Here is a 21,652-nt window from a genome sequence, read left to right as displayed (position 1 = left end):
AAAAATTTCCAGCACTTACAAACTTATAGTTAACTATTATCATCGAAAAGCACAAAATAGTAAAAAACTAATAAATCGGCACAAAGCACAATCGTGCGATTGTAATAGCACATCAGTAAGAATTGCAGGTGGATGCTCTTCTTCCTTCAACTCTCATCATAAAATCATAATCGGACTTCAGTCCGTTAATCAACAAATTTCATCTTGTGATGATAGGATAGGAGGGCATGCAAGCCTATATGGTACGAATGTAAAGTTTATATTCAAGCAGCTCATTGCAGCATAACTAAATGGGTATAAGAATATGTTAGATTCGGTGGATTCAAACAACTTCGAGTATTTATTTTCGACATTCATGAGAAATTATTTTGTCAACTTTCTTGGATTGAGGTTTAGGGTTCGTTCGTTGATATGTATGACAATATACTTTTTTGTTTATAGATGCATTGGGATTTTGCGGCTAAACAGAAATTATAACAATAGTTAACATAAGTTTAGTCAAGTTAAGTATAACTGGGTGAGGAGAGTAAGTTAAGAATTCTTGTGGGCCTCCTCACACCCGATTCTAGACTTTCTCACCCTCTTCTCCTTCAAAACCCCACTTAACTATTGACAAAATATAAATTAACTACAATAGTGTTCTATCATTTTTGTAATCATGCTCGAATCTTTCTTCTTATTATTTAAATACGTTTCATATAGATATCCCTTATATTGTAAAAACCATGTAATTTGTAGTGTTAATATATGCTCATTTGGAAGTTGTTTTAGAATGGTTGAAAACATTTTTGGTAAAATAGTTTTCAAACCAATTCTTTGTAAAAATGTAAGTAAATCCTAAAAAAACACTCAAAGTATTTCATGCAATAAACGCATTAATTGGTTCTTCTTGTATGAAGCACTTTAAATGTTTTTGAAATAGAAAAACCTGTTTTCTAAAAGTATTTTCAATAATTTAAAATCACATTCAAACAAGCAGATAATCTACTTGATTTAGTTTGTTTTGGGTATGGGTTTGGGCACACTTTAATTTGAAAAATAAATAATGTTCACTTTGTACTACCACTTGAGATTGGAATCGGGATTGGAATCGGAATGGACCAACCCATTTGTTTAATGAGTTTAAATTACCATGTTTCCTTGTCTTTTTCAATTTACTTTTGAGTGTGATAATTAATTAACAGATTCGATGTGGCTTATGCCTTAGTCCTCAGGCTATTTGTTATTTGTGCAAGGGGTGTGAGCCACCGGTCACTTGCGGCTCACACCGCCAACCAAACATTGGACGCACGCGAACTGTGTACATCTAGATGTTCTGCGTAACCCTTAAACTCGCTACCGCACCATGTACTTTGCACTATCTTTATACAAGTGAAACACAAATACAGATACGAGAATACAATACAATATACATGAACAAAATCGTACCTTACTTTTTTATGTATGTATTTTTATTATTATTATTATTATATAAAAGATATATTGATGATAGACTTATCTTTTTCTTCATGCAGTTCTAGTACCACATGAGGCAGCAACATACTGTTAGTGTCCAGGTCAAACAATACACAAAATAGAGCTACAACTCCAATAAATGATCTGTGAGAGTTTCAACTCTAATTGGATATCTAAAGTTTTGCTCCCTTTCCAATACACCAACCATTAAAGTTTGGATTAGATTAACTAACAATTATCTTAGGCCATACCACACAAGCAAAACACACAAAATGACTATTAGTAAGGCATTTTCCGTCCTAAATTCCTAATCCCTACATGTTTATAGAGTGCAAGTAATGTGTTGCTTAATTTTTTTTGTTATAGAATTGTAACTTTCACACTTTCCTTCTCCTTCTAGATAAATTGGATTCTTCCTCTTATTTCCATATACGTCGATTTCAATTTAATAGCAAAAACAAAACATGAAAAATAAAGTGCAAAAATCATTTTACTTTTCCAAATAACCATTAGATTGATAAAGAAATCTCTCATTTACCCATAAATAAGAATACTACTAAACCGTAGTACTAAACTTAGCGCCTTTTTGAAAACAGTACTAAAAATCCACAGTTTCACTCAGACTCCACAGATAGTTCAAATTTTAGTGCTGTTTTTTTTTTTTTTTTTTGTTGGAAAATAGCAGGCAACCGTTGGAGACGGACCATGACTGATATGGACAAATTGGATATTTGAATTGAATCTCACCCCAAGACAATCATCCATTACTTGTCTTTTCTTTTGCTTCCTGGACCATTTGGTTTGTCAATTTGCAGTCCAGGACAAAATCATTTGAAATTTGAAAAATCGGTCATTCCATCGACAAAACTTTCATATGCTCTTTTGGGTTATCGGAATGTATGCAATTATTTAACTATAATTAAATCCAAATTAGAATAAAACATATCAAATTAGGCTGACAATGTCGATACTGTGCAGAAAATGTTGACAAAGGAGGATGATTTCATGTATAATATTCTCATAAACCAGCTTATTTATCATCCCTAATTACATCGTTACAAACGCTCATAACGAAAAAGTCTCGTAAGTGGATTTTTATTTCTGGGTTAACTCGACCAGATTCGCAATTCCAAATCTAAGGACAAGATACAGAGGGAAGAAGATGAAACTTTCCAGATGCGAAAATTCAAATACATGCATAGTAAAGGAAGGACGAAATTAACCGTACAAGGCATCCACGTTGCACTCTCCGAGGAAAACTTTGATGCTTCGTGGTGAACCGCAGTTGCCTTCAGCGATGATTGCTCTGTCGTTGGCAGCCATGTGAGCAATGATCTTGTAGATCATTTCAATCTGGAGGAGTTGGGTAAGAACGTTAGCAAAAGAAATGAACTACTTGAAATTAGTTTTTGTTAACGAGAGATAACTATCAAGGGGGAAACTGGTAATACATCTTCAGTAGCATGGCACCGGTCAGCTACTTCTTCAAGCGTCAACGGTTCAACAGGATCCTTGCAGCTGAAACGGAAAGATAGTGAGAGTGAGAATCAGAAACAAACAACGACAACCCCGGTTGCATTTTTAGTTTATGTGACATATGGTAGAAGTGGTCCTTCATTCGGATTTTGTTTCTTTTCCAAACAATGACAAGGTTGTCATATTCGTAATAGTATAACAGATAAGACCTTCCACATATTTCTTTCCACATTTGCAAGGCCTTCAAATTCAAAATTCGGCATTTCAACACCGGGATGTGACACCAAATGTGTTCCATAGCAAATTGTCTTTTTCCTTTTTATTCCGTTAAAAATACAAAATCCGGATTCTGTGTGCTCATCTTTCCGAATAATGATCCTCTTGCCACACTTGCAGAAAATTTTGTTTCTTTTGGGAAATGATCTGTTGTAAGAAATTTTCCTTTTCCCTTTAATTTTGTAAAAATATAAAATCATACGCCAGGACGATAAACATAGAATTGCGAAAGTCTCTTCATTTCAGAACCTATGCAAAAATGAGCTTGATTGCTAATAATTTGACAGCATACCTGGCCTCATTGAGTACTGCTAAAACCCGCTTCTGAAGGGCTAATACTTCTCCCGCTGCTTTTTTCCCAGCTTCAACACCTGAGACAACAATTAAATGCAGGGTATTTAACAAAGGCAGATGAAAAGAAGAAAAATTATGTATCAATAATAAATGAACGTTCTCAGTTTTAATGCCCAGGGCAAATGCATAATGCACTAAAACAAAATAAAACAAAAAAAAAATCTTTCATTCTCATTCATTCACTTTCAGACCCAAGGATGGTCAAAACATATTATTTACCAGGTTGATGGTAGGCATTAATGTTGACAAGTGAAGCATATATCCCGACTGCTCTTTCATATAGTGCAATGAGAGCGCCGACAGATCTCGGTGTCACTTCTTCCACTGTAACTGTAATTGACTCCCGGTCGTTTGAATAAAGAGCCGACCTTGTTCCCTGTAAAACCTCAGTTTAGAATCTTTACATAGATGCAGGTATGCGGAGGATATAAAAACATAAAAAACCAGTATCAGCTATGAAAACAACAAAACATGAAGTGACACCCAACAGGTAGTCACTTATTATTGGCTCTTATAATGGATCTAACCTGTAGCATTCCAAACAGGTAGTCACCACATGTGACGCCGGGTTCAAGCTCCCAATCATGACCAGGGGGCCTATCACGTAGTACTTCAATGAATGTCACAAAGAAATTGTGCACACCATCTCTCAGTTGTTGAATGTAGCTGTCGAAACAGGTGCATCAGGCTCACAAGTAGGTTACACCAAATTATGGATCAAATTAGTAATGAAAACTGAAAACTTACGCATGCTGATCCGTGCTCCCTTTATTTCCGTAGACAGTAAGTCCTTGATTCACCTGTGAAAGCAAAAGGTGAGCTCATTCTGAAACTATCAATTACAAAATACTGACAACCACCGTTGAAGCATCTATTATGGATACTACTAATTAGGCACAAACAGACTTAAATAACCTACTATGCTTGGTCATTAAATCAAGAAGGTTCAGAACGCATTCTATGCTAAATCCCTACATGACAACTAATGGAGCTAAACACATTACGAAGGGGATCAAAATTCAAAGATCAGGACTTGCAGAACTTAATAAAAGCTCGACACTATCTGTGACGCTACGTACACATTTAAATCTCATATTATTCCACACTAGCCCTAAACTCATCACATATGCCAACTGGTCTAAGTGATGAAGCATTGGAGCATGGTCGCCTTGGGAACTTATACAAGGGCAAAAATATGGTACGAATGTCTGTTTTTATCTGGCTGAAAACATGGTACAGAAGTCAAAACTAAACTAGACTTCTATTTATTAGTGCAAATACATACAATGCAGAGGGTAACATCTAAAAATATCGCAAAATCCAAGTCTATATTGAAAACTGAACTAAATGTTTTCAGGACGATCAACTTTTACCCACTCAAAATCAAAGTAAATGAACAAAAGAATGGTATACCGATTGCTACACATACCCGATTACCATCAAGGTCAAATTCCTTCCCAATAGATTCCATGACCAGCTGTTGCAAATACCGACTAAATAATAAGAGGCTGTCCTTGTAAGGAAGAACAACCATATCCTGACGAAATGCGAAGAGCGAACATTTAGAAACTTTGGAATGAAAAAAACCCACCATCAAGAGATCAGACTAAAATTTGACAGTATTTAGGGAGTAGAATAGAAGAATAAAAAGTACCTTTGATCCCACACCGTCAGAAGCCCAATACCAGCATAAAGCAAGCAACGCAGCCGGGTTATTCCTAAGCTGAACAAAAAAGCATGAAATACATTTGTCATTTGTTTTCCACTGCTATTTTGATTAGGGGACGTACTAGCCAAACAACATAACTAGTCATTACTTATTACTTCCCATTTAGTTATGCAATTTTAATCTCATGGTTTAAACTTGAGGTCAGACCAGAAAATCATTCACCGTTGGGAAAAACGACTAACTGTATGACCAAAAACTAAAAAGAAGAAATGAGAGTAACAGAGCAGGTAAGTCAGTGACTTCTCCAAAGAGAGCTATCAAATTTGAGGAGCCAGTGGTGAAAAGTTAAATGATAGAGATTTGCAAAACAACAGAATTATCCATCACTACAGACAAAATGGTTTTCTTCAGACGTAAAGTAAACTCTCGTATACAACCTCACTGACATTGTGATTCAGAAAATTCCATCTGACCAAAAAGGCAGCACTGTATCCAATCAACCATAAAAAACAGAGGTAGCGAATTGATGCTCACCACAGTGGTTCTGTTTGCCTCATCCATCAAGTGTCCGCCAGCAAGCATTTCTTTAATATCAATTCCCTGAAGAGGATCAGTTATATAAGATTACCCATGTTAAAAATGAATGGTACTCATATCAGAACCTGAATTTAAGGTCTACAACCTGCAGTGCTGCCGGAAGAAGACCAACTGCAGACATTTCAGATGTTCTGCCACCAACCCAGTCAAACATGGGGAATCTAGCTAACCATCCTTCAATTCTGGCGGTGTTGTCCAATAATGAATTTTCTTGAGTTATAGCAACACCCTACACACACAAATAAATGACAAGTTGGCGATTACAATAAGAGGAGAAGGACCTGCATCAAGAGTACAGGCAACAATGGAAATATAAGTTACATCAAGATAGCACTGCCCAAGATTAAATAAGAGGCAAAAGGTCCAGTCAATGAGGTTCTATTTCGCATTCAAAATAGGGAATATGATGCAGACAAACAGAGAAATCCAAATAGCGCTAAAACTCCTCGTAAATTATGAAAAGTAAACCAGCCGTAAAAATTAATTGAAATTAAATATCAAAGGGTGGGGTAGACAACTAAGACCTTTTGATTAATCGGCACAAGGCACTCATCAAAATAAGAGATCCGAGGCTTAAATCATGGAAAAGGAAGATGGCGAATGCAATTTCTTCATGCACGTGGCATGTTCGTCAGTCACAGTGTTGGACACCATAAATGATAATAGAAAATAAAATAGAGCTTAACATCCACTTGTAGATACAAGAATGAGTAATTACACGAGTAAAGGAATGCCAAACCACATCCAGCCAGCTAATAAGCCTAATATTGTACTACACAACTCTAGCTCCAATAGTGACACCACGGATTTCTATTTTTCTATAACGAAGAGAACTTTTATCGATAAGTTCCGCAGCAGAATATTAATAAAGCAGAAAGAAAAACCTGAGATCAAAACCTGTTTTGCAAAATTCAGGCCAGCCTCACGGAAGGCCTTCTGTACTTCCAGTAACCCATTTCTCGTTTCAGGAGTACCTCCACTCTGAAGGAAAAAAATATTGAATTCATATCAGCATCTTTGCATTACGACATAATTAAGAACAAGGATTTTAGAATACAAAAACTAGATGGAAATGTACACTGAATGCATGCATTGTGTCTCATCTTAAATTAGTTTCTCACCTTTGTGGTACCAAAAGGACTTATTTTTCTGAAATCTGGGGCTGCTAGAAACTAATTGGAAAAAAAAGTGCAGTCCATGTGGCTTTGCCAGGAAAGTGGGGATGAAGTAAAATTGTTCGTTATAGCATAAAGGAGATGTGTTTTAAACCGTATCATCACATCTATTCGAGGGACTGATGGGAGTCACTTTATGTAGTACAATTAACGTATAATAACAGAATAAAAGGCAAAGATATTTTGTATTCAAACCTTTGAAATCACAATGACGAGTGTAGAAGCCAACTCAGGACCAAGCTGTGCAATCTGATGATCAATTCCTGCTGGATCGGTATTGTCAATAAATCTTATCTGCCAACAAGACAAAAAAAATAATCATTTGCACATTGATAAAGAATCAAAATAGGAGGGATAGAGTGATTGGCATTGAACTACACCCATATTTCATACAATTCTTCTAATTCCAACTGAAAGCACCTGAGTAAACTGCCCTTCCGGCGAAGATGGGTGAAGTCTATAATGTCACGGAAAAGGTTGCGTGTAGGTAGAAAGTACAATGCACTTGTAAATGTACCTTAAGAGGAGGGTTATCAGGAGCTAATGCCTCAGCAACGAACTGTGGTCCAAGTGCTGAACCTCCAATTCCAACTGAAAGCACCTGAGTAAACCGCCCTTCCGGCGAAGATGGCGGCTTAATCTGCAATTTCAAACAAACCCCATTTCTTCAAATTATCAAATTACACATACAAACATCTCTATTTATCAAATTATCAGTAACTAATCAGATTTAACACCAATTCACAAACGGACATTGAAAGACAAAAATCTGACCTTACCGCTGACGACGTCGTATGAGAACTTAAGCAGCGCCTCGAGTGTGTTCTCAATCTGCAACCTGAGGAACGAGTTGGGGGCAAGCTTAGGATTACGCAGCCAGTAATGGCCGACCATGCGGCCCTCATCGGGATTAGCAATCGCGCCTTTCTCCAGCTCCTCCATAGCCTTGAACGCGGCCTGGAACCGGGGCTCCATTTCGGAAACGAACTCGTCGGTGAACCCGACCCGACTCACATCCAGAAACAACCCGAGCTCCTTGTGCTGGTACAGCCAGTCAACGTACCTCCGCCACATTGCATGCGGGTCCTTCACCAGCTCCTTCTTCTTACTCGGAGCCCCATCGGTATTCGCTAACTCCGCCGAGACATCCCTGGCCACGGATAGAGCAAAGCCCCGATCCACCGATTTGACCCGAGCCGGAAACGCAACCGAAACCGATACGAAGTCCTTCCGCAGCGAACTCGCCGGTTTCATCTGGCGCTTGATCGTCGGAGAAGCAGAGTAAATGCCGGAGATTGAAGCCATTGGAATCGCCGATTGAGGAATTTTCAAGGATTTTGTTGCTCTCACACTCCGTCACACCATGGATGTGTACCTGGGAGTTGCAGTTGGGAAATGCGTATGGCTTTTGGCTTTTGGCTTTTGGCTTTTATCTCTCTCTCTCTCTCTCTATTTTTGGTATGGGCGGCCGGCGTTTCACACGGTTCACACATTGATTGGTTGGTAGTTTATTATCTCGTTGACGGAAATATCCTCCGTTGGTGGTGCAATTACGGGAATGCCCACGAATATTCTTGCGTTCTGTCCATCGCGCTCTTCTGTGCGCCTCGTCATTAGCCGGCGCGCGGATTTGGCTACCCGATGTCTTGAAAGGTCAATTTGGTCAAAAGTCACCGACCGGCGTTATTGCCGTGATTATTGGCTTTTAATTTCCGAGTTGTTGAACCTCAATTATTTTGGTACTTTCCATTAATAAGAATAATGATAAAAATATTTTCAATTTTGTCAAATTATTTTGATTTATTGTTTATTAAATTAAGAGTCTTTGTTGTCATGTCGGTTCTTATTTAACAAAATTTTTTACAAAAATACCAAAATGATTGACAGTATACAAACTCAAAAATTATTTCTATTGATTTCAAATCTCAATAACCAAAGTGAGGAGTTATGCAATCTCATGGACCATTTTGGTTAAAAACCTGATTATTTAATTCCCACATGATATCTGTAAGATCCCACATCGCCCAGGGAAGTGATCCTTATATGTATATTTTCATCCCTACGTAGCACGACGCCTTTTGGGAACTCACTGGCTTCGGGTTCCATGGGAACTCTGAAGTTAAGCGAGTAGCGCGCGAGAGTACTCCCAAGATGGGTGACCTATTGGAAAGTTCTCGTGTGAGTTCCCATAAACAAAATCGTGAGGGCGTGGTCGGGGCCCAAAGCGGCAATATCGTGCTACGGTGGTGGAGCGGGCCCGGGAAGTGGTCCCCCTAGGGCGGGATGTGACAATTTGATATCAGAGCCTAACCCTGACCGTGGTGTGCCGACAAGGACGTCGGGCCCCGAAGGGGGGTGGATTGTAAGATCCCACATCGCCCAAGGAAGTGATCCTTATATGTATATTCGCATCCCTACCTAGCACGAGACATTTTGGGAGCTCACTAGCTTCAGGTTCCATGGGAACTCCGAAGTTAAGCGAGTAGTGCGCGAGAGCACTCCCAGGATGGGTGACCCATTGGGAAGTTCTCGTTTGAGTTCCCAGAAACAAAACCGTAAGGGTGTGGTCGGGGCCCAAAGCGGACAATATCATGCTACGGTGGTGGAGCGGGGCCGGGAAGTGGTCCCCCCTGACCAGGATGTGACAATATCAACCAAGATTCACACCATTTTTTTTTTTTTTTGCCGACTTGTACTTATATGTGTTATGGCTTAAAATTTGCAAGTTAACAAATTAAAATATTAAACTCTTGACTGGTTTGGAATATGCGTTAAAATGAAATAAACACAAAGATTTAAGTAGTGCACCCCTTAAAACTAGATTACATCCAATGTATTGCTCAAATTCTATTGATTGCATGACTAAAAAATAGTGCTTTGCTAATACATCAATTATCTCTCCTCAGTTGTTCCACCTCCATACATAAGGCTCTCATCCTTTTATATGGGCCTCAATGAACCCCTTAGTTGTGGGTTTTCTTCACCTAGCATTTAATGTGCCACCAATACAGACTAGCACACTAACAAATTTTCACTTATCAACCAGATATTTGACGGTAACGTGACTTGTGTTCAGCTGAAATGATGCGTTCTATTAGAATGATGTGGGGCGAGCCACAGTTTGAATGCAAACTAGTTGCTAATGTCAGCTAGCTGTCATATTTGATTTTTTTTTTAAATAGTTTTTCTTTTTTTACAATTTTTTTTTAATTTTAAAATTCTTTCTTTTTTGGTCATCATCAGACTCTCCATCAATATACTCATCTCGCTCATCCTCCACAATCATGTTGTGTAATATGATGCAAGACATCATGATAGAGTCCAAATTTTCTCGACTCCACCCTCTTGTAGGTTCCTTGATGATCTTCCACCGTGCTTGTAGAATACCAAAAGCTCTCTCAACATCTTTCGGTATGCCTCTTGTTGTAACGTAAACCACTTTTCGGCGTCATTCATAGGGTTTGGAATTGAGGGGTGGAGCCATGGAGGGGGTGGAGGGGGTGGAGGGGATGGAGGGGTGCCAGGTAGGGAAGATGAAGGGGGTTCTGGGGGTTTTTTTTAAATAGTTTTCTTTAATTAATTATTTTAATATTTTAAAATTTTATTAAGTGTTTAGCCACGTGGTATAAATGTGGCAGCCACGTCAGCACAAATGGGGATCTCATATTTGCCACGTCATCACTTAACGGTTAACATAACAGATTTTTTAACGGTTGTATGAAATTGAAATAAAAGAGTACGTGAGGTATGAAAGTGAAATGTTTTAAAGATATTGTAAGAAATTGAAATCAACCTTAAATCTAAGGGTGTAAAATGTAATTTGCCCTAACATGTCACATCCCCGCCTGGGCCCTCACCACATCCCAGACTCGACTCCACCGTAGCACGATATTGTCCGATTTGGGTCCCGACCACGCCTTCACGGTTTTGTTTATGGGAACTCACATGAGAACTTCCTAGTGGGTCATCCATTATGGGATTGCTCTCGTGCGAATTCGCTTAACTTCAGAGTTCCGATGGAACCCGAAGCTAGTGAGCTCACAAAATGTCTCGTGCTAAGTAGAGATGGGAATATACATATAAGGCTTACATGATTCACTTCCCTAGGCGATGTGAGATGTAACATAACATTAAACAACATTAAAAAAAAAACATTTAACAATGTAAAACTTAAACGCCTACTCCATACTTCTTTTGGTCCAAAGATGTGCAACAAGATCTTGTTGTAGGTACTTGTTTGTGGCGCGGGAACGTATCATCTTATGGCGCCTCATGTACTCATTTAAAGAGTTACTACTGGTTCTTGGATTCAAAGGCAAATTAGGACCATCATATATTTTTGCACGAGCTCTTCTTGACCTATTTAGATCCTCTTGGTCGTCATCAGACTCTCCATCAATATACTCATCTCGCTCATCCTCCACAATCATATTGTGTAATATGATGCAAGACATCATGATGGAGTCCAAATTTTCTTGACTCCACCCTCTTGCAGGTTCCTTGATGATCTTCCATCGTGCTTGTAGAATACCAAAGCTTTCTCAACATCTTTCCGGTATGCCTCTTGTTGTAAGGTAAACCACTTTTTAGCGTCATTCACAGGGTTTGGAATTGCTTGGACAAGTGTTACCCACTTTGGGTAGATGTCATCTGCCAAGTAATACCTCGTTTGCTAAGGAATTGCTTTGCCAAATTTTTTTTTAAATATTAAAAAATTCTCACTTTGTTCCTATAAATTTAAGTTGTAGTTTTTAAATTTAATTTGTAATTTTTAAATTTAAGTTGTGGTTTTCAAATATAAGTTGTAGGTTTTAAATTTAAAGTGTTGTAGTTTTTATATTTAAATAATAAATTATGTTTGGCCTTATGATCTTTTGGCCTTCGGTTGGAGATTATTTTTTGTCACAGGGCTATGTTTGGCCCTATAACCATTTGACCCTCGGTTGGAGATGGTAAGAAATATGGCCTTACACTGTTCATTAAAATATTAATTTCTTGGAGGGCTAGATGGCTAAAATGAGCCGTTTGGCTCTCTTTCGATTGGAGATGGCCTATAAGAAATTTTGGTGTTACTCTCCCGTTGGCAGTATTCCTCAAAAGTTTAAATAAAATGTTGCCTAATTTAAAATAAAATTAGATATTTTCTTTTCCATCTTCGTAGAATGAGTGTTTTCCTCCAAATATTTTTGGTTCTAAGTTTGACAAGAAACATGGACAAACAAAGGAAAATAGTTATGTCAAAAATATATATATTACTTCAAAGATATTTCTCAATGAGTAGAAAAAAATCCACATTTAGCTTTTCCTAGTTCTAAAATTAGAAATTTATAACCCAACAAAAAAAGTCAATTTATCTTTCAATTAGATATTATGAACACCCAAAATAGTGTTAAAAGGTTTTTTGGTCGAATGAAGTCAAAGTAAGGATCCTAGTAATTGTAATTCGATTCTCATTTTTGTGTTTGGTCAAATACTGGCGGAAAACAATTGTGTATATGTATGGCAGTGTGAGTTCGATTTTCACCGATTGTTTAAACACTAACGCCGTCGTTTATAAAAAATATATTTTTACAATTTTTTATGTTTTTGATTTTCATATATAAAATTAAAAATAAAAATAAAAACAAAAACAAGGAAATGGATGAGATAGAGGAAAAGCAATCGCACCCCCACAGAGTTCCTACCATTATTCTCCCCCATTTCTCCCGTCTCCCAAAATCCCAACCCAAATCTCTCTCTCTCTATCTAGCCTTCTCTGTGATATTTCTCATTTCACCGACGCCGACAACACCAGCATGATGTGGGACGAGTGGGGCGACACCATTTTCTCCGACACCGACCAACAACAACAGCAACAACAATCCGACCAGGATTCCCACCTCAATTTCGATTTCTTCTCCGACCTCTCCAAGCCCAAGGTCTTGTTCTTTCGCCCGCACAATTAGGGTTTTTTAATCATTTGTTTTCCATCTTTTTAGCCGTTAGTTTACTCAATTACATGAGTTTTGTGTATTTAGGATTACTATAAGATACTGGAAGTGGATTATGATGCCAACGACGATGCTATTCGCTCCAACTACATCCGCCTCGCCTTGGTTTGTAATTTTCGATTTTTTTACACATTTTTTAGTTTTTTTTTTTAATATTTTAATTTTTGGGTTCGTTTGTTGCTTACTGAAATGCTTTAAATTTTGCTTCTTTGTGATTTGTGGGTGCAGAAATGGCATCCGGATAAGCACAAGGACCAGGATAGTGCCACCTCTAGGTTTCAAGAGATAAACGAGGCCTATCAAGGTTCCTTTTTACATTCTTGCCCAATATGCATTTTGCTTATACTTTCGAGCTAGCATTGGTTGCTTAGAGTTTTCGGACTCCCAGGAACAATGGGTTTGTTGCAAGAATTTGAGCTATTGCTAAGAGCACCCAATTTGATGTGGGTAATTTGTGTGTACTTTAGGACCGTGTGTGCCCAATGGCACTCTAGTTTGATAATCAAACACTTAGTTATTAGATATGGCGAAGTGGGGTTAAATAGTTTTTGGTAGCAAGTGTGGGCAGTGTTCTTGGTTTAGTATTTTTAAAGGACTGTGTTGGCGAAGAGGTTTGTGGAGTATAAGAATCTCTTGTTGCTGAATTGCTACAGCTTCCTAACAATCGAACATTTAGGTAGCTGTTACTGGCCTATTCTTAATTTCTTATATCCGTTTAGTCGAAGACGTTGGTGTGTCATCAATTATCCATGGCTCAACAAACCGACAGAGGCTGTATGAAAGTAGTTTTTGAGCCCTTTGGTGATATAGTTCAACACATGTATCAGGGAGCACTTTTTTGGGAAAATAATGACTTGGTGCATGATTGTTTTATTACCAAGTACAGGAGTATAGCTAGAGTTTTTAGAAAGGTGAAGGAGTATGAAATTGTTATTGGGCATTGAAATTACTGGCTCCTTAGATTACTTCAAAATTAGAAATGAATCCGGAATGGCAAAACATCAAGCTCAATATGAGGGAAAATCTGGATAGGCTTGCGAAGTAAAACAGCAGGGACAGCAAATTTTTGCAAAAACGATTTTTCCAACTTGTTCTTCTTTGTTAATGGGAATCGTTTTATAAGTCATGCGTCTCTCATGGCCAGTAATGTTCATCCGTTTAATTTCCCAACATGACGAAAAGGTATCTGCAAAATATTATATAGATATAAGTTTTCTGTTAGCTATGGGTTTGCTAACCTTCGGGAGGCATGCTTCACAAAGGTAACAGATAGACTGTGCTGCTTGATTATAGGCTATATGTGTTTCCTTAAATCCTCTGATTTGTATTGACATATTCAGATTTTAGCTACTTATTTCGATTTTTTGTTGGTTTCCTAAAAGATTAGATGGGACTTGGGAGGATTCATATAGGTTGGCTTTCTGCACCCATAATTTGTGCCTGTCGTACATTAAATTAGCCTGATTTCAGAACAAGCATGATTGAGGCAGTAGTCATTTGGATTAGTTCCCTGGATTAGTTCCTCCTACTTAAATGCAGCCTTGGAGTGTTATTTCCGACAAAACGACACTCTAACGGTGCATGCATTACGTATGTTATTGGCCTTAGAAAACTTTAGACATATATCCATTTTGATAGTCTAGTTTAAATGGTAACCCAGTAATTTGAATGTTGTTGCTTTATTCTAACTAATGCATGAAGTGTGAGTGCTTAGAAAAGCCAAAAGGTGTCTCTGTGGCTGGCACTTAGAAGACTTGTTTTAATTAGCTGATTTTCTTCTAGGCATGAGTGAGGACTGTATTTCGGTTTTGTTTTTTAATCTAACGAAGGTGTTTCAATTTCGTTGAACAGTTTTGAGTGATCCAGTGAAGAGAGTAGAATATGACAAGAAAGGGATGCTTTACGTCTACGACTATAATATAACTGTAAGAATTCCCTCGTTTGTACCATCAAGATACGTTTCTTTTTCCTGCATCTACAGTTTCCTTCCGTGGTTTTCTTCCTTCTAACGTATAGTTTGTTGACCGCAGGAGTATCTAAACCGCTACAAAGGTCTTATATTGACGTGCAGTGGCCTGGGGATGAGGACTTCAATTTGGTAAGACAAAACAACCTGCACAGAAATCCTTTTCGTTAAAGACGGGAAAATCTTTACAACGTGCAAGGCACATATTTGCTGACACTGCAAGTGGCATAGTAAGGGAAAACAATGATCTGTGTCCTTGGTTCTATTTGGAGGTTACTATTATCATGTGCACATGTATAAAATAGAGAAACAAAGGATATCACTTTCTGTCGTGATGTCTTTTGCCTACCTGCCCATGTTAGATGTTACCTCTTTCTTGTAGAGTTGTATTTGTATAATAATCTACTTGCCCCCAATTCCTTTCCAATAATTATGGAATCATTCGATGCTCGACCCGGGACAAACCCTTTTTGTTTGTTTGTTTTGGGAACTGATAATGTACGTGGGTGACATTTGAGAGCACATTGAAGCTTGTTACTGCTTTTTTTTCATGGCTCTTGTGGTTTTGCTTTTTGATCCGTTGGAATCCTTATTCCGTCGGAAATCTGTGTGTTCTAGTTTTGGTGAATGCCGTGCTAGGACAGTTGCTCCAACTCATGCTTGAGCGGCCTTTAATCCTTATGCGTTTTGGTGGGTTCTGCTTGCATCAACAGTTGATAGTCTTTCATGCACGTGTGGGAATGTTAGGACCCAATTGCCCCATGTTGAAATTAAAATAGCATGTTTTGGCGTGGTTTGTGAGATCTTGGGGTGCTCTATCCTTATAAGCTGGTTTTTCGTGACGAGTTCTCAGTAATATCATAACAGTTGATATCAAAGCCTGATTATACCACGTAACTAGGCCTAGTCTTTAAGAGATACTCTCATGCAACTACTTACGTCCCACGAAAAACTTTTATTGGATAGTTTGGGTAATATTTAAACCCATGACAAACATTTAATAGATGAGTGACGCCATTGAGACTATGCATTGGTTGCAAAAAACAATCTCTTCTAATCTTCGCGAAGCTGTTTCAAAGGAAAGATTTACCATCGAGCTAGTGTTAATGTGGACAGAACGAACCAACAAGGATGCAGTATGGAAGCGTGATGCTATGTTAGAATCCAACAGTCGCAGAACGAAAAACTAAATTTCTTGGACAGTTCGTATCCTTTCTGTATACAAGCCGAAGCCGGTTTTTATAGGCAAGTTCTACCTACAGGTTCTATTGGGCATAGCTGCACAGACCTTGTTCAATTAGTGCTTGAAACCAGAAGATGACCGGAAGCTTTCGAAACCCTAGCATGCCTTTTGCCTTCCAGATTCTATTTTTCATATATAAACAGCAAAAGGACTTGAACTACGTACATCAAGGAATACTACAATAGAAATGGCTAATGATTCAACTGTATAGAAAACAGTGTGTCATAACTGAGATGCTTCCTTGCAAGTAGAGGTGCCCTAGAACGAGACCCGCCTTGCACGGTACTGCAAAATTTTCTAATTCTCCACTTTGTTTAAATACTACAACATCAAGCTACATTGGACCTTACTAACCTGGTTTCAAACCTTTTGATTTATGAGCTTTCCTCCGGCATAATGTTAATGAAGTTCATCAGCATTGCAGAACAAAGATCCAGTGCCACTATCTTTCAAATTCCACTTTCACGTTAAGGGTTGAGCTTTCCCTACCTCATAGCATCATGAAAGTCGAAAGATGATCCATTTCCTCTTGCCAGAAAGACGACCTAGATTGCAACTGCAAATCAGATCAGAAGGTTTTCTTAATCCCATTACTCAATGTTGAATTGCCAGCATCTTCATCACCTTGGGGTTTTCAAGCCTAGGATGTAACTTTTCTCTTGCATCTGAAATCCGTCTCAGGGCTTAATCCTGCTCTCCAACAACCAACTCATCGAGAAGTTCAAATGCAGACAGAAGCTTTCTTTCTCTGCAGATTGATTCAACCAAAACAGCCCAGGAATCAGGCAGTGGCTTAAACCCCATCTCCATTAATCCAAACAAAGCCATGGACGCCTCTTCTGCCATTCCAGCCTCAGAAATGCGAACCAGCAACTCATTTGAAGTTGCATAATGTGGTATGAACCCCCTACCCATCATTAACCCCAACAACGCAGTCGCCTTCTTCAATTCACCTTTTTGACACAAGAGATTCAACACAATCCTGTAGCTTGCCTTGTTGAGATAGACACCCTCGTAAGGAAGTTTCTCCAGCATCTCAAGAGCATCCTCAATTCTGCCTTCTCTGCACAACCCTCCGAGTATCACATTGAAAGTCACGGTATCAGCTTTGCACTCTCTCTCTTTCATCTCTTTGAGCAACTCTATAGCTTCATTCACTTTCCCAGTCCTACAGCAGCAATTAATCAGACCAGTGTATCCAACCGTATCAGGCTTTATACCGAAGCTCATCATTTCATGGAAAACTTCCCTGGCCTCCTTCAATCTCTTCTCTTTACATAAACCGTTCATCAGAGCGGTATAATTGAATACATTTGGGTTGCATCCATTGCTCTTCATAAACTCCAATATCTTCCTAGCCCTGTCGACTTTGCCACCATGGCAAAACCCATTAATCAAAATGTTGTAAGTTAGGGCATCAGGCAAGATTTGGTCCTTTGAGATCATTTCTTCGAACAACTCCATTGCTTCTGCGAGTCTTCCACTTTCACAGAGACCACCCAAGAGAGTTGAATATGTAATCAAATTAGGGTAAGAAATTTTGAACCTTTTCATTTCCTTCAGAACCTCAAAAGCAGAATCAAGATCCCCATTCTTGCAATGGTGCTTAACCAAGATGTTGACAATGCATGTATTTGGCTTGAAGCTAAAGTTCTTTTTCAAATGCGTGAGAAATTGTTGGGCCAAATCAACCTGATTTGCTTCAATCAGTAAATTGAGACAAGTACTGATGGATTTGAGAGACGGTTTTTCTCGAACTATTGGCTGGATAGCATAGAACATTTCAAGCACTCTTTCATGCATAGAGGATTTTGAAAAATGGCTCATGAGATTAAGGAATATACCCTCATGAAATTTGCAGGTCTCATAGGTCATTTGATGAAGAATTGCATCGATAGCCTTGAACTTCTTGGACTGAGCAAGCTTCTGGAGGATAGTTCCATAGGTGGCATTGTTGTGATTAAAACCCTTTTGTTCAGATACCATGTTAAATATTTCCAAGGCATGCTGTGGATCTCTCCCACGTTTGATTAAGTTGATGGCAGATTCGTGAGAAATATATTTGCCTTTCCTCCTCGTTTCTGTCTGGGTGTCTGTGGTTTCGGGTGGGGGGTCTGGTTTGTGAAGTTTGACTCTTGAAAAGTGAAGAGGAGAGATCCATGGAAGTGACGATGAGAGTGTCGAAGGAGAGGATGAGAACCAACGGCACTGACTTTTATTCACTCTCATAGCATTCATGAAAACTGCAGCTGTCTTGTTAGGGCCCAGTCATCTGAAGAATATGAGGATCTTAAATACTTATGCATGTCAGCTGTTTTAAAGAAAAAGTGTAAAGCCATTGCTAAAAACTGAAAACAACTTGGTACAGGATGTGGCAACGTTAACAATAACGTGATGACAAAACTATATAAAACAGGATTCATCATAAGGAATTGCAAATTGAGCAAAAAAAACGAGATTATGTTTTTGTAAAACATGCATAAAATTCCATTCTAAATTTCTAATCAAACTTAATTTCAAACAATAATATAAACAGACGCACAGCACATATAACAAGCTGATGAGGAGACTCTTTGGAATCATATTGGCTAATCTAGGTAGGATGTCTTTAGACACAGAAGGCATCAACCAAAAGAGAACAGAAAGCAAGCGGATTCGCAAATCAAGCATCTTTCTGCCTTGATATCCAATGTAAATGAACTTACTCTTGTTCCTGTAACACCCTAGCTCTCTAGACAATAGCTATTTCACTTGAATCATCCACCAAACCCACAAAAACAGTTCACTGTGCATCATCTCGGAAACAATTGAACGCCCAATGACAAACTGGAAGGAAAAACAAGTTCTTGAACAGATTGCACGAGAATTAGGCATTGCAGGCTCTCAATCCTCAATCAGTAACACGAATTATGCCGCAAGCCAGTGCATCTACTGAATTGGGTTTTTAGCAATCAAGTAGGTGCACCTGCTTGTGATATGTATTAAATTTCTATATAATTCCTCTAACAAATTGAGGATTGAGAGGCCGTAACGCCTAATTATCACGCAATCTTCTCAAGAAACTTGTTTTTCCATCCAGTTTGTCATTCGACATTCAATTATTTCACAAATGATGAAAAAGTGAAGGGTTTTTGTGGGTTTGGGAAACCTTAAAACTGAACTTGAATCCACTAACCTACTCTCTGAAAAATCAACCAACCACATTCCCCATAAATTCAAAATTCAAAAACTCAAATGGACTGATTAATGGGCAGAAAATGTTCCAAATTTCAATTCCGTCGTCTTTAATTGTTTATTTTTCCTTCAAAATTCCTTGCAAATCAACGGAAATTCGTACAAACAAATAAAAAAAATTGGATTAAAAACACAATTGCAAATTTGCAATGCCTGGAAAGACTTACCTGGAGGATTAATGTGAAAAGCCAACACTTTCTGTAACCAAAATCTAGCTGTTAACTTGAGTTGCAGGGCGGAGGTGAAAGGCTGCTTCCGCTCTCAAGGAAGAAGGCGCACCAAATCAAAAACGCCACGTCGTGTCTGTGGGGTTTCTGTTTCTTCGTTTATGTGTGTGTTTTCGGCCCAAGAAAAAGCCCAAACTTGCATACGCCCATCTTTCTTTCTTATTTTTAAGGAAAATTTTTCAATCCAATGCCCTTTGAGCCCTTTGGTGATTTAAAAAGAGGAAAATTAATGAAAATAATTTGAAAATTTTGAATTTTAACGATGAGGATAAAATAAAGGGTAAAATAAATAGTACCAGGATTGACTTTTTAGTGTAAAAATGTGGATTTTCGTTAAAGTGAACAATACCGGGAGCTTTTCGTTAAAGTTCCCTTTAAAATGTGTCAATTTGCCACTTAGTACAACGGTTTAGTGATATTCTTCTTCACTTATAAGTGAAAGGTTTTAAATTCGATTTTAGCCAAAGGCGATTTTTAGCGAGTTTGAACAACATTATTGCTAGTCTATTGTGAGGTTAAGTCCACTCACTCTCTCTTAGTGTACATAATATCGTTTGTAAAAAAAAATGTCTCAATTTGCCTTAGACCGTCTATCTGTTTTGCCTTAGACCATCTATCTGTTAATCTTTCCGTCAAATGAAGGGCAATCTTTGATTCTTTCAAGTGAAAAGCAACCTAATAAAAAAAAAAAAGTGTCAAATTTGATGGAAAAACTAATGAAAATGCTTTGAAAATTTTGAGTTTTAACGATAAGGACAAAATAAAAGATAAAGTGAATAATACCATAATTGATTTTTTTAGTGAAAATGATTTAAAAACTTTGAGTTTTTCGTTAAATGAACAGTACCTGAAGCTTTTTGTTAAAGTTCTCAAAAATTAACAAGCAGACAGTTTAAAGTAAATACATATTTTAAAAGAAAACTCATAACTAATTGCACATAACTCATTAAAAAAAAATGAAAATCGAAAGTATTGATAAGTCTCTCCCCTTTAGAATAAAATAAAATCGTTAAAGTTCTTTATATCATTGAGTGCACTGATTAAGGGATAAAATAAAATAATTTGTTTATGAAAATAGCCATGATTGAGATGGAGACATCATGCCTTCATCTAAAAGTTTTGCCATATTAGATCGTCATCTATGGATTCAAATTGAATACCTCTTATTTTTTTAACAAACGATATTATCTACACTAAGCTAATATAGTGCTTTCGATAATAATCGAATATAAAATTTTTCACTTACAAGTAAAGAAGAATATTACTAAATTAGTGACCGTCCATCTTTCAAGGTTAATTGTAGGCTATTGATGTGTACAGTAATCCCAATTTTTTCTTGGAGAACTGTAGTCTTAACTATGAAGAACAAATTTATTTGGATTGACCAAAATGTTCTGATAAAAAAAAAAATTAGAAAACAATAAATTTAAAAATGAATTATTTGAAATTGTTTTCCTTCTTTCATTCTTATCCAATTCTTGGAATAATAGACAACTTTGCCTTATAAACGTCATCGAAATTCCTAGATTCGGGAAGCACTCCATCCAAATATTACTATGTTATTCAGCTCAAGTGTTTGTGATACTCGTATTATTAGTAACAAATTATAGTTCTTTAAAATTAATTTTGAGACGTCCCCTGTTACGCATAAATATATCCGAATAAGCGTTTTTGACGATTTACCACGCACCCAATTTTCACTTTTAATGTGAATGGACCACTTTTATCTCTATCTTAAAAATTTCGCCTAAACAACAACACGCGAATACACAAAAGGACAATTTTCAGCACAACATTAACAACAAAATTGCAGGGGCTCTATTTAGCTTATGTTGCATGAGTTAGGGTAAACGGTAAACCCAATTTTTACCCCAAGTTATTTAGAGCATTTCCATCCAGCCAAAAAAGGCAAAGGGCAAGGGCAATTGTATTGCCCAAAATCCGCCAAAGTGGCCCCAGCGGCTCATAATACGTCAGGCAATTGCTGGGC

General features: G+C 37.8%; 3 protein-coding genes across 4 annotated transcripts; 1 reads left to right on the top strand and 2 right to left on the bottom strand.

The window, feature by feature from the left end:
- Positions 1-2,453: 2,453 nt before the first annotated feature.
- Positions 2,454-8,414, bottom strand: LOC137717472 (glucose-6-phosphate isomerase 1, chloroplastic-like). Its single transcript, XM_068456857.1, has 14 exons — positions 7,777-8,414; positions 7,520-7,642; positions 7,198-7,296; positions 6,725-6,808; positions 5,913-6,056; positions 5,765-5,830; positions 5,216-5,284; positions 4,991-5,098; positions 4,309-4,361; positions 4,089-4,227; positions 3,781-3,937; positions 3,500-3,578; positions 2,907-2,973; positions 2,454-2,808 (listed from the first exon to the last, which is right to left on the bottom strand). Exons 1-14 carry the CDS (start codon positions 8,305-8,307, stop codon positions 2,674-2,676), a joined length of 1,854 nt encoding a protein of 617 aa, XP_068312958.1. The 5' UTR covers positions 8,308-8,414; the 3' UTR covers positions 2,454-2,673.
- A 4,235-nt stretch (positions 8,415-12,649) lies between these two features.
- On the top strand, positions 12,650-15,506 carry LOC137717879 (uncharacterized). Its single transcript, XM_068457376.1, has 5 exons — positions 12,650-12,920; positions 13,020-13,097; positions 13,221-13,296; positions 14,844-14,917; positions 15,023-15,506. Exons 1-5 carry the CDS (start codon positions 12,798-12,800, stop codon positions 15,092-15,094), a joined length of 423 nt encoding a protein of 140 aa, XP_068313477.1. The 5' UTR covers positions 12,650-12,797; the 3' UTR covers positions 15,095-15,506.
- A 651-nt stretch (positions 15,507-16,157) lies between these two features.
- Positions 16,158-19,778, bottom strand: LOC137717877 (pentatricopeptide repeat-containing protein At5g18475). Of its 2 annotated transcripts, none has more exons than XM_068457375.1 (2): positions 19,603-19,778; positions 16,158-18,512 (listed from the first exon to the last, which is right to left on the bottom strand). In XM_068457375.1, the coding sequence occupies exon 2, from the start codon at positions 18,437-18,439 to the stop codon at positions 16,886-16,888; it is 1,554 nt and encodes a 517-aa protein (XP_068313476.1). In that variant the 5' UTR covers positions 18,440-18,512; positions 19,603-19,778; the 3' UTR covers positions 16,158-16,885. The 2 variants fall into 2 exon arrangements, with proteins under 2 accessions (XP_068313476.1, XP_068313475.1); XM_068457374.1 differs by having other exon boundaries at positions 16,158-18,473; positions 19,603-19,777.
- Between the last annotated feature and the right edge of the window lie 1,874 nt (positions 19,779-21,652).

This window comes from Pyrus communis, chromosome 15 (assembly GCF_963583255.1).
Source record: "Pyrus communis chromosome 15, drPyrComm1.1, whole genome shotgun sequence".
Taxonomy (NCBI): domain Eukaryota; kingdom Viridiplantae; phylum Streptophyta; class Magnoliopsida; order Rosales; family Rosaceae; genus Pyrus; species Pyrus communis.
This window is presented reverse-complemented; position numbering and strand designations above follow the sequence as displayed.

What these genes read in the sequence shown, in the direction of transcription:
- LOC137717472 (XM_068456857.1), bottom strand. Translation starts at nt 8,307, where the DNA reads ATGGCTTCAATCTCCGGCATTTACTCTGCTTCTCCGACGATCAAGCGC. An exon ending in GCCTGAATTTTGCAAAACAG is followed by an intron (nt 6,057 to 6,724) that starts GTTTTGATCTCA and finishes TTGTGTGTGTAG; the next exon opens with GGTGTTGCTATAACTCAAGA. An exon ending in GGTGCCATGCTACTGAAGAT is followed by an intron (nt 2,809 to 2,906) that starts GTATTACCAGTT and finishes CAACTCCTCCAG; the next exon opens with ATTGAAATGATCTACAAGAT.
- LOC137717879 (XM_068457376.1), top strand. Translation starts at nt 12,798, where the DNA reads ATGATGTGGGACGAGTGGGGCGACACCATTTTCTCCGACACCGACCAA. An exon ending in GATAAACGAGGCCTATCAAG is followed by an intron (nt 13,297 to 14,843) that starts GTTCCTTTTTAC and finishes TTCGTTGAACAG; the next exon opens with TTTTGAGTGATCCAGTGAAG. An exon ending in TCTACGACTATAATATAACT is followed by an intron (nt 14,918 to 15,022) that starts GTAAGAATTCCC and finishes TGTTGACCGCAG; the next exon opens with GAGTATCTAAACCGCTACAA.
- LOC137717877 (XM_068457375.1), bottom strand. Translation starts at nt 18,439, where the DNA reads ATGAATGCTATGAGAGTGAATAAAAGTCAGTGCCGTTGGTTCTCATCC.